Source organism: Hemiscyllium ocellatum, chromosome 37, assembly GCF_020745735.1.
Source record: "Hemiscyllium ocellatum isolate sHemOce1 chromosome 37, sHemOce1.pat.X.cur, whole genome shotgun sequence".
Classification (NCBI taxonomy): domain Eukaryota; kingdom Metazoa; phylum Chordata; class Chondrichthyes; order Orectolobiformes; family Hemiscylliidae; genus Hemiscyllium; species Hemiscyllium ocellatum.
In genome coordinates this window covers 43,494,194-43,506,766 of record NC_083437.1, presented here as the reverse complement: position 1 = coordinate 43,506,766, position 12,573 = coordinate 43,494,194, and the positions used below count along the sequence as shown (strand labels likewise).

At 42.4% G+C, this 12,573-nt stretch overlaps 1 protein-coding gene across 2 annotated transcripts in view; it reads left to right on the top strand.

Moving 5' to 3' along the window:
• Positions 1-12,573, top strand: part of cfap74 (cilia and flagella associated protein 74) — a 201,498-nt gene that overhangs the window by 168,862 nt on the left and 20,063 nt on the right. For both annotated transcript variants that reach the window (XM_060852040.1, XM_060852039.1), the window contains 2 exons: positions 1,962-2,017; positions 10,345-10,464. In XM_060852040.1, the coding sequence (XP_060708023.1) occupies positions 1,962-2,017; positions 10,345-10,464 (176 nt within the window). The remainder of the gene's footprint in view (positions 1-1,961; positions 2,018-10,344; positions 10,465-12,573) is intronic.

Sequence of the window (12,573 nt, the reverse complement as noted above, 5' to 3'; positions counted from 1 at the left end):
TATTCGAAAGCAAGTCATTACCAAGAAGTGACAGTCACATAGATAAGTCCCAGGGCCTGATGGGATCTATCACAGGATTCTGAAGGAGGGAAGAGAGGAAATTGCTGGGTCTTCAAAAGATCTTTCTACCTTCTTTAGCCACAGGAGAGATGCGTGAAGACTGGAGAATTGCCAATGTTCCTTTGTTTAAGAAGGGCAATAGAGATAATCCAGGAAATTATAGACCAGTGACCCTTACATCAGTGAGCCGGAAACTATTGAAGAAGATTCTTAGCTACAGGATTTACTCACATTTAGAAAAGAATGGACTTATTAGGGATAGTAAACATGGCTGTGTGGGAGGGGAGATCTTGTCTCATAAATTTGATTAGACTTTTTGAGGAAGTGATGAAGGTGATTGAGGGTATGGCAGTGGATGTTGTCCACATGGATTTTACTAAAGCATTTAACAAAGTCCCTCACAGTAAACTGGGCCAGAAGATTAAGTCACATGGGATACATCATAAGTTGGCAAGTTGCATACAAAATTGGCTTGGTCATAGAAGATAGAGATTAGTTATGGAGGGTGTTTTTTTTTTGACTAGGGGTCATGAGACTAGTGATGTTCCACAAGGATCTGTGCTGGGACCTTTGTTGTTTGTAATTTATGTAAATGATTTGGATGTAAATTTAGGTAATTTGAGTAATGTGATTGCAGATGACATGGAAATTGGTGGAGTTGTGGATAGCGAGGGGGGTTTGTCAAAAGACACAGAGAATATAGATCAATTGGAAAGTTGTGTAAAGAAACGGCAGGTGGAATTTAATCCAGAAAAGTATGAGAGGATGTATTTTGGGAGTTAAATGCAAGAGGAAAGTATACAGTAAATGGCACAACACTTGGGAGCATTGTTATTCAGAGAGATATTGGGGTGCAAGTCCATAGCTCCCTGAATGAGGCAATACATTGGATAAAGGGTCAAGAAGGCATACAGCATGCTTGCCTTCATCAGTCGGGGAGCTGAAGATAAAAGTTGGCAAGTCATGTTGCAGCTGTATAAAACTTTGTTAGGCCACATTTGGCGTATTTTCTCACCTCATTACAGGAAGGATTTGGATGTTTTCAAGAGAGTGCGAAAGAGGTTTCCCAGGATGTTGCCTAGATTGGAGTTTATTAGCTGTAAGGAGAGTTTGGACAGACTTGGATTGTTTTCACTCGAGTGTCAGAGGCTGAGGGATGACCTGATAGAAGTAAAATGTTTTGAGAGACACTAGCATGGATAGTCAGAGTTTGTGGGCAGCACAGTGGTTAGCACAGCTGCCTCACAGCGCTAGAGGCTCAGGTTCAATTCCCATCTCAGGCAACTGTGTGGAGTTGGCACATTCTCCCCGTGTCTGCGTGGGTTTCCTCCAGGTGCTCCAGTTTCATCCCAAGTCCAAATATGTGCAGGTTAGGTGAATTGGCCATGCTAAATTGCCTGTAGTGTTAGGTGAAAGGGTAAATGTAGGGAATGGGTCTAGGTGAGTTGCTCTTCGGAGGATCGGTGTGGACTTGTTGGGCCGAAGGGCCTGTTTCCACACTGTAAGTAATCTAATCTAATCTTTTTCCCAGGTTGGAAATGTCAAATACTAGAGATATTAGGCGAGAGGGGGAACGTTTAAAGGAGATCTGTGAGGCAAGCTGTTTACACAGTGGATGGTAGGAGCCTGGAACACGCTGCCAGGGGAGGTGGGAGAAGCATCGTTTAAAAGGCATTTTCACAGACACTTGAACAGGCAGAGAATAGAGGGGTACGAACCATGTGTAGGCAGATGGGATTAGTTTAGAATGGCATCATGCCTGGCAGGCCAAAGGACCTGTTTCTGTCTGTAATGCTCCATGGTCTATGCCTGATGTTGAAGCTTTTAAAAGGGCCAATTGTCCTTAAGGATTCATTACATGCTTTACGTTAATACAATTTACTTTCATGTTATTATTGCAGAACAGAGAGTGCTTAAAAGAATTGAGATTCAGAATATTTCTCATTTCCACCTGAATGTATCCTTCTGTATTATAGTCGTACTGAGTTCCTTCATCAATAAATATGTGAAAGGTGCCCTTGTGTGCAGTCTGAGTTTATATTGTTTTTATTTATCTTTTGGCCTTAATCTCTTGTAATCTATGCAATTGTCCAATTGGATAGATATATCAGTATTTGTCAATGTTTTATTTAATGAATGTCCACAGGTGTGTTAACCCTTGCAAGACCCATGGGCAATCACTAATTAATCTCCATGCGAAATGCATTGAGTACGAGTTCCCTTGGTAACAGGCAATGGCCCGCCCAGCTGGAATTCATCACTCTTTTTTATTCATTCATGAGATACGTACTGCCATACTAGTCTGAAAACACCTGATCTCAGAAGCTAAGCTGACTCAGAGGCCCTCTTCTGGTGCAGTGGTAGTGTCCCTACCCCTCAACCAAGAGACTCTGAACAGGTTGTTTAGTAAAATAGGTTCATTCACGTGATGAAGTTATCGCTGACTAGGCCAGCATTTATTGCCCATCCATGATTGCTCAGATGGCAGATAAGAACAGGTTACATTGCTCTGGAGTCACATGTAGGCAGTTCAGGTAAGGATGGCAGTTTCCTTTCCTAAAGGACATTAGTGAACCAGATGGGTTTTCCAACAATCAACAGTTGATTTATGGTCATTATTAGACTCTTAATTCCAGATTATTATTGAATTCAAACCCAGGTCCCCAGAACATTACGAGAGTCTCTGGACTGACAGTCCAGCTATAATCCCTCTAGGCAATTGCTTCCCCCAAGCCCTTTCTAAAGCAAACTCAGGGGTGGGTCTGTAAAACTCTCTCTCCTGCCTTAACCTCTGCTCCCAAGTCAAATAGATAAAGAACAAAGAAAAACAAAGAAACTTTACAGCCCAGGAACAGGCCCTTTGGCCTTCCAAGCTTAAGCCGATCCAAATCTACTGTCTAAACCTGTCCCCCAATTCCTAAGCATCTGTATCCCTCTGCTCCCCACCTACTCATGCATCTGTCCAGACGCATCTTAAGTGAATCTGCTACCTCTGCTGGCAACACATTCCAGACACCTATCACCCTCTGTGTAAAATACTTGCCGCATGTATCACCCTTAAACCTTTCACCTCTCACCTTGAAAGCATGACCTCTCTTTATTGAATCCCTCATCCTGGGAAAACGCTTATCTCTATCTACCCTATCTATACAATTCATGATTTTGTAGACCTCAATTAGATGTTCTTCACTTGCTATTTCCCATAAATATTCTCACAGGACATCCATCATGTAGGGACTATAGGAGTCTTGCAAGTTTGCAATGGGTTGCTAAATTTCATTCTCACTTCACGTTGTACATTATGTTGCAGTTTTGACTAGGTTTCTGCACAGATTGGTATGTTAATCTGTAGAACACTGGAATGTAGATTAGAAAGTCCAATATGGGATTTTTTTCTTCATTCCTCCCTGGGATGTGGGCATTGTTGACAAGGCCAGCGTTTGCTACTTATCCCGAATTGCACCTTGAGCTGAGTGACTGCTGAGCTCTTTAAGAGTCAACCATATTGTTGTGTGACTGTAGGCCAGACCAGGTAAAGGTGGCAGATTTAGATTTATCGAGTATTAGAGCACCGAAAGAGTCCCTTCAGCCCATCATGCCTGCTCAGGTCATTAAGCACCAATCTACTCTAATCCAATTTCCCAGTACTTGACCTGTCACCTTGTATGCTACGGCTTTTCAAGTATTCATCTAAAAATTTCTTACAGGTTGTGATGGATACTACCTCTGCCACCTCTTCAGGCTGTGACTTCTATATATTAACTACTGTCTAGGTGAAAATATTCTTCCTTAAATTCCCTCTAAACTTCTTGCCCCATAGATTAAATCTATGTCCCCTGGTTATTGACCCCTTCCACTAAGAGGAAAAGTTTCTAACCTATCCATTGCCCCTATAATGCTGTACATCTCATTCAGGTCCCCCTTAACTTTCTCTGCTTCAAATACAATAACACATCCTCTCTAGCTTCTCTTCTTAGCTGAAACACTCCAGTCCAGACAACATCCTGATGAGTTTCCTCTTCACTTTGTTCAGTATAATCACACCCTTCCTCTTCTGTGGTTATCAGAACTGCACACAGTATTCCCTAGAAGGCTTTTTACGATGGGTTTTTACAACTCACAACAATAATTTACTGGTAACCATTGTAGAGACGAGTCACAGAGTCATAGAGATGTACAGATTGGAAACAGACCCGTCGGTCCAACTTGTCCATGCTGACCAGATATTGTAACCTAATCTAGTCCCATAAGCCAGCACTTGGCCCGTATCTCTCTAAACCCTTCCTGGATATACCCATCCAGATGCCTTTCAAATGTTGTAATTGTACCAGCCTCCACCACTTCCTCTGACAGCTCATTCCATACATGCGACACCCTCCATGTGAAAAGGTTGCCCTTTAGGTCCCTTTTATATGTTTCCCCTCGCTCCCTAAACCTATGCCCTCTAGTTCTGGACTCCCCCACCCTAGGGAATAAACCTTGTCTATTTATCCTATCCATGCCTCTTCCGATTTTATACAATAGACAATAGGTGCAGGAATAGGCCATTCTGCCCTTCGTGCCTGCACCACCATTCAATATGATCATGGCTGATCATCCTTAATCAGTATCCTGTTCCTGCCTTATCTCCATAACCCTTGATTCCACTATCCTTGAGAGCTCTATCCAACTCTTTCTTAAATGAATCCAGAGACTGGGCCTCCACTGCCCTCTGGGGCAGAGCATTCCACACAGCCACCACTCTCTAGGTGAAGAAGTTTCTCCTCATCTCTGTCCTAAATGGTCTACCCCGTATTTTTAAGCTGTGTCCTCTGGTTCGGCACTCACCCATCAGCGGAAACATGTTTCCTGCCTCCAGAGTGTTCAATCCTTTAATAATCTTATATGTCTCAATCAGATCCCCTCTCAGTCTTATAAACACAAGGGTATATAAGCCCAGTCGCTCCAGTCTTTCAGTGTAAGGTAATCCCGCCATTCCAGGAATTGACCTCGTGAACCTACGCTGCACTCCCTCAATAGCCAGAATGTTTTTCCTCAAATTTGGAGACCAGAACTGCACACAGTACTCCAGGTGTGGTCTCACCAGGGCCCTGTACAGCTGCAGAAGAACCTCTTTGCTTCTATACTCAATCCTTCTTGTTATGAAGGCCAGCATGCTATTAGCCTTCTTCACTACCTGCTTACCTTCATTGACTGGTGTACAAGAACACCCAGATCTCTCAGTACTGCCCTTTTACCTAAATTGATTCCATTTAGAAGTAATCTGCCTTCCTGTTCTTGCCACCAAAGTGGATAACCATACATTTATCCACATTAAACTGCATCTGCCATGCATCTGACCACTCACCTAACTTGCAGGTCACCCTGTAATCTCCTAACATCCTCATCACACTTCACCCTACCACCCAGCTTAGTATCATCAGCAAATTTGCTAATGTTATTTCTATATTAACATATATTGTAAAAAGCTGCGGTCCCAGCACTGATCCCTGCGGTACCCCACTGGTCACTGCCTGCCATTCCGAAATGGAGCCATTTATCACTACCCTTTGTTTCCTATCAGCCAGTCAACTTTCAGTTAGTACTTTGCCCCCAATAACATGTGCCCTAATTTTGCTCACTAACCTCCTATGTGCGACTTTATTAAAAGCTTTCTGAAAGTCCATGTACACTACATCTACTGGACCTCCCTCGTCCATCTTCAGAGTTACATCCTCAAAAAATTCCAGAAGATTAATCAAGCATGACCTATCCTGTTACTACTATCCAGATGTGTTATAATTTCATCCTTTATAATAGACTCCAGCATCTTTTCCCACCACTGAGGTCAGACTAACTGGTCTATAATTTCCTGCTTTCTCTCTCCCACCTTTCTTAAAAAGTGGTACATCATGAGCCACCCTCCAATTCGCAGGAACTGATCCCGAATCTATTGAACTCTGGAAAGTTATCACCAACGCATCCACGATTTCTCGAGCCACCTCCTTCAGTACCCTGGGATGTAGACCACCAGTCCCTGGGGACTTATCAACCTCCAGACCTAACAGTCTCTCCAACACCAATTCCTGGCAAATATAAATTCCCTTAAGTTCAGGTCCTTCAGCCACTGTTATCTCAGGGAGATTGCTTGTGTCTTCCCCAGTGAACACAGATCTGAAGTACCAATTCAATTTTTCTGCCATTTCTTTGTTCCCCGTAATATATTCCCTTGTTTTTGTCTTCAAGGGCCCAATTTTAGTCTTAACCATTTTTTTGTCTTTCATATACCTAAAAAAACTTTTACTATCCTCCTTTATATTATTGGCCAGTTTACCTTCGTACCTCATTTTTTCTCTGAGTATTTCCTTCTTAGTCATCCTCTGTTGTTCTTTAAAAGCTTCCCAGTCCTCTGTTTTCCCACTTATCTTTGCTATGTTATACTTTTTCTCTTTTAACTTCATATGTTTCTTAACTTCCCTCGTCAGCCACGGCTACCCATGCCTCCTCCTAAGATCTTTCTTCCTTTTTGGAATGAACTGATCCTGCATCTTCTGCATTATACACAGAAATATCCACCATTGTTCCTCCACTGTCATCCCTGCAGAGGTATAAACCTCTGTAAGACCATCACTCAGCCTCCAATGCTCTAAAGAAAACAGTCCCACCTTATTTCAGCCTCTGCCTGAAATGCTACAACCCTGGCAAAATTCTTGTAAATCTTTTCTGGACCCTTTCAAGTTTTACAATATCTTTATGATAAGAAGGAGATCAGAATTGCAAGCAATACTCCAAAAGTGACCTAACAAATGTCCTATACAGCCGCAACATGACCTCCCAACTCATACACTCAATGGTCTGACAAATAAAGGAAAGCGTACCAAACGCTTTCTTCACTAACTTATTTATTTGCAACTGTACTTTCAAGGAATTATGAGCCTGCACTCCAAGGTCTCTTTATTCAGCAACGCTCACCAGGACCTTACGACTAAGTCCTACTCTGATTCCCTTTTCTAAAATGCAGCACGTCGCATTTATCTAAATTAAACTCCATCTACTACTCCTCAGCCCATTGACCCATCTGATCAAGATCCTGTTGTACTCTGAGGTAACCTTCTTCGTTGCCCACTACACTTTCAATTTTGGTGCCTTATTGCAAACTTACTAACTATACCTCCTCTGTTCACATCCAAATCATTTATATAAATGAAGAAAAGTAGTGGACCCAGCAACAATCCTTGTGGCAAGCCACTGGTCATAGGCCTCCAATCTGAAAAGCAACCCTCCTCTCTGTATTCCATGAGATCTAACCTTGCTATCCACTCTCCCATGAGGAACCTTTCGAACATCTCACTGAAATCCATATAGATCACAGCCACCGTTCTGCCCTCTTTGTTATTTCTTCAAAAAATTCAATCAAGTTTGAGAGACATGATTTCCCACGCATGAAGCCAAGCTGACTATCCCAAAGCCTTGTTTTTACAAATACATGTAAATCCTATCTCTCAGGATTCCCTCCAACAACTTGTCCACCACCGATGTCAAGCTCACCAATCTGTAGTTCCCTGGTTTTTCCTTATCAACTTTCTTAAATAGTGGCACCACATTAGCCAACCTCCAGTCTTCCAGCACCTCACTTGTGACTATCAATGACACAAATGTCTCAGCAAGGGGGACAGCAATCACTTCCTTCGCTCCCCACAGAGTTCTAGGATACACCTGATTAGGTCCTGACTATTTATCCACCTTTATGCATTTCAAGACATTCAGCACCTCCTCCTCTGTAATATAGACATTTTTCAAGATGTCACCATCTATTTTCCCACATATTTTCCATGTCCTTTTCCACAGTAAATACTGATGCAAAATACTCGTTTAGTATCTCCCCCATCTCCTGTGGCTCCACACAAAGGATGCCTTGCTGATCTTTGAGGGGCCCTATTCTCTCCATAGTTATCCTTTTATCCTTAATGTATTTATAAAAACCTTTTGGATTCTCCTTAACCCTATTTGCCAAAGCTATCTCATGTTCCCTTTTTGCCCCCCGCCTCCCTTTCTATCCTTCCTATCGCACTTATATCCTGGAACATTAAGCTGCCAGTCCTGTCCATCCCTGAGTCATGTTTCTGTGATTGCTATGATATCCCAGTCCCATCTTCCTAACCATGCCCTGAGTTCATCTGCCTTCCCTGTTAGGCCTCTTACATTGAAGTAAATACAGTTTAATTTATCAGTCCTACTTTGTTCTCTGATTTTGTCCTTCCTGCTCTGACTGTTTGACTCAATCCCTTTCCCAACTGTACCAGTCTCAGATTGATCTCTTTCCTCACTATTTCCCTGGGTCCCTCCTCCCCACCTTGTTAGTTTAAATCCTCCCAAGCAGCTCTAGCAAATCTCCTTGCCAGTATATTAGTTCCCTTCCAATTTAGATGCAATCCATCCTTCTTGTACACATCACTTCTACCTCAAAACAGCTTCCAATGATCCAAAAAATGTGAATCCTCCTGCCATACACCAGCTCCTCAGCCGTGCACTCATCTGCTGTATCCTCCTATTCCTGCCCTCACTAGCTCGTAGCACCGGAAGTAATCCAGATATTACTACCCTCAAGGACCTCCTTTTTAGATTCCTATCTAACTCTCTCTATTCTCCCATCAGAACCTCATCCTTTTCCCTTCCTATGTCGTTGGTTGCAATGTGTACAATGACTTCCTGCTGATCCCGCTCCCTTTTAAGAATATTCTGCATTCTCTCTGAGATATCCTTGATCTGCCACCAGGGAGGAAACACAACATTCTGATTTTTCGCTGTTGGCTGCAGAATCATCTGTCTGTGCCTCTGACTAGAGAGTCCCCTATCACAATTGATTGCTTGGAAACCGACGTACCCCTCATTGCATTAGATCCTGTCTTGATACCAGAAACTTGGTTATTCATGCTACGTTCCCCTCAGAGTCCATCACCCCCTAAATTTTCCAAAACCGCATACTTGTTTGAGATGGGCATAGGCACAGAAGATTCCTGCACTACCTGCCTACTCCTCCTACCTTTCCTGGAGTTAAACCATCTACCTGACTTTAACTGCAGCTTTTCTCCCTTCCTATAACTGCTATCCATCACACCCCCTAGCTCTTGTAAATTCCTCATTGCTTCTAACTGTTGCTCCAACAGATCCATGTGATCTGATAGGATTTGCAACCATAGACACTTCCTGCAGACATAATCATGTCAGCAGTAATATGTAAACTGTCACACCTGACAGGAAGAGCATACCACTCTACTACAGGCCATCTTTGCTCCTTCACAGTCGACAGACCCAGAAAATAGCACTGTCTATTTGCTCTAAAAAACAGTGCTGCAGGCTAACTTAGCACTTATGGTTTATATTTTTAAAGTTTAATAAAGTATCAGATCTCAATAAAACATATAATCAAGAAAGAACCCACTCAGTACTGCAGACTTTCTAGTCTTTCAGAAAAAACATATTTTATAAATTAACTATAAATTCCACCAGCAGCATTAACCTGGCCCTTTTTATTATGAATTGATTGATGTTGCCACTCGTACTGGGGTGTTGCCAAGCTTCTTCTCCAAAGAGAGAACAGAAGGTACTGCGTGTAGAGCAGCCAGTCTTTTGACTCTAATAGTGCAATGCATAACCAAGAAATTCAAAGGAAGGGTTCAAAATAAAAGTATGGTTATTTTGTTGAATTGCATAACATTCACAGCATGTAAACTGGTCATTTAGTTTTGATTCCTATGTTCCACGTCACCTTCTCCCTACCCCACATCATCTAACCCTATCCATACATTCTGACTTTGCTTCTTGTTTTTTTTTCTGTCCTACAGTTATACTGTGTGTTTCTGTAATGTATCCTTTTTTTCCTCTTTTCGCTATAACAAAGGATTGTACCGAGGTACTACTGTATCTAAGTGGGGACTTATAAACATTTCACTGTACTCATTTGAGCTAATTCATTCATTCATTCATTCTTCTGTTCATTTCTTCCTTGTTTGCTTGTTTAACTTCTTCTTAAAGGTATATATTCCATTTATCTCAACTACTTCATTTGATAGCAAGTTCCACATTCTATTCACTCTGGATAGAGAATTTCTCCTGAATGGTTTAAAGGATTTATTAATCAATGTCTCTTCTTTATATATTATTTATCTTACGGATTTCAATTAAATATGTAGCACTGTATACTTTGCAGAACAAGCAAATTAAATGCTATTGGGTTCATTTAACGCCATGCCTTTAGTTTTCGGTAGTCTTATCCAAATCAATCCTTGACTAACAATGTTATAGCTGAAATCATCTGTTCTGGATCCTTGTGGACCCTTCGAATTGTTAAATTCTCTTCGATCTCTCCAACCGGGAGCAACTCACAATCTCATTTTTTCCTTCACGCCAGCAAAGAGCAAAATGGTAATGCAGTTTATTTTCTTTAATTTATTCATGTTATGTCCAATGTACAAAACAAGGAATTGTAATCTTTCTGTTTGTTTTCATTTCACAATAACAGTGACACAACGTGGTGCTGATATTTAGTGCAGTACCACCCACATTGAAACCTGCCACCCACATTGCATACTGCTTGTGAAAATGCACACATGCATATTGGGCAGATTTTAATTTGGGCACTGTGAGAGCCCCACATTGCCTCCAATGGAGAAGGCCTGTCATAACCACTGGCTTTTTGCAAGATTATGGACCCCCCACCCCCCAGAACATAAATTCTGTCCCCAGCCAGACACTGGAAGCTCTCCATTGTCCATCAGTACCATTCGCAATGGTGATCACTGGCAGTATTGCACCCAACGATACCCACAGTCAGTGGGAGACTCCAGGGCAAAGGTGCATAAGGGTGGTGTATTGATTGGAACCAGGAGGATCTCATTGACTATGGAACCTTGATAGGGATTGTTAACAGATATAAACCTGAGATTCAGGAGTTTCTTGACTTCATAGATGGACTCTAAGCTGACTGGTCACAGCCAGTGTAGTGTGCACTTAGTGTGTCCAACAGGTTTATTTGAAAACACAAGCTTTCAGAGCTCAGCTCCTTTTTCTGCTAGCTACCAGAAGAAGAATTGAGGCTCCAAGAGCTTGTGTTTCAAATAAACCTGTTGGACTATAACCCAGTGTCGTGTGATTTTTGACTTTGTCCACCCCAGTCCAACACCGGCACCTCCACATCATGTAAATAAAGGTGACTTGGTGAAGGGATACGAGCCTCCGTGCAGTTATTTCAGATGGGATGGGATGGGATGGGAATTGTGTGGGGTTCTGTAGATGGGGGTAGTAGGGAAGATAGGAGGTGTTTTCTTCAGTGACAGACCTCTCTACTTCCCAATACCAAGTTCCTCAATCAGTCACTGAATGCCCTTGTTCCCTTTGTGGTTTCATGGAGGCAACTCCCTTGCTTCTCGATGGATGAATATCAATTCAGTAGGATGAGACCGTAGGAAATGTTAATTGCTCATGTAGGGGTCTCAGTTAGCATCTGGTAGGAAAGCATCCCGCCCAGCACTTATCAGATGGAGGAAGGAAGACAGTGGGATTCCCCCCTGCCCCCGTCCTCACTTGATTAAATACCTCCCCAGATGTAAACTGACTGAAGAGGCATTAAATTCCACCCACACAGTAGGAAATGTAAAGCATTGTCAGGCAATTCAAGAGCACTTGGGTGAAGCAAATGCTTTTTGTTCACTGCTGGTGAATTCATGGGGTTAAAAAATGATGCCCAAAAGGCACAGCAATAGGCAGAGTGATTCTTCAGCACCTAGTCTGGGCCTGCCAGAAATCCAAACCAATTTCACCTGTAGGTTTAATTTCACTGGGAGCAGACACTGATGCTGCTTGCCTGATAAATTCTGGCCAGCTTTGCCATGTCATTGGCCTGCAGTTGGTAAGCAGGGTGGCGAAGCAGAAACCTGAAGAAAAGGGCCAAGGGATGGAGAAGAGACCGGGGAGGGGAGGGGCTGGCAGCATCTCAGCAGAATTTATCTGTTACTGAATATTGCATTCTTATCCTCTCCAGTTTCACGAAAGTATAAGTTTTATGAAGTTTTTAGTTCTCTCTTTGTATGACTTCCAGTATTCCCTTGAAGAATGATCATTTCAATCATTTGAGCCCTGGATAATGAGGCGGATTCCAATGGAGGTGGAAATTTCCTGCCCATTGCACGCAATTAATTCCTCCCTGTATCCTGCTGCTTCCTGCTTCACAGAATGCATAAAGAGCAATTTGCATATTCAAATATTTAAATCAGGCAGTAGTAAACAAAATCTTTCGGTCAAAAAATCATTGGAAAATTTACTTCTAAGCTGCAAAGCTGAATTTCAGATTAGCTCCAAATAAAAATATAGTTGGGCTTCATTAAAAACACGGTGGTTCCGTGGTTAGTATTCCTGACTCACAGTGCCAGGACATGAGTTCGATTCCACCCTCGGGTGACTGTCTATGTGTGGTTTGCATGTTCTCCCATGTCTGCATGGGTTTTGTCCCACAGTCCAAAGATGTGGAGGTTACAG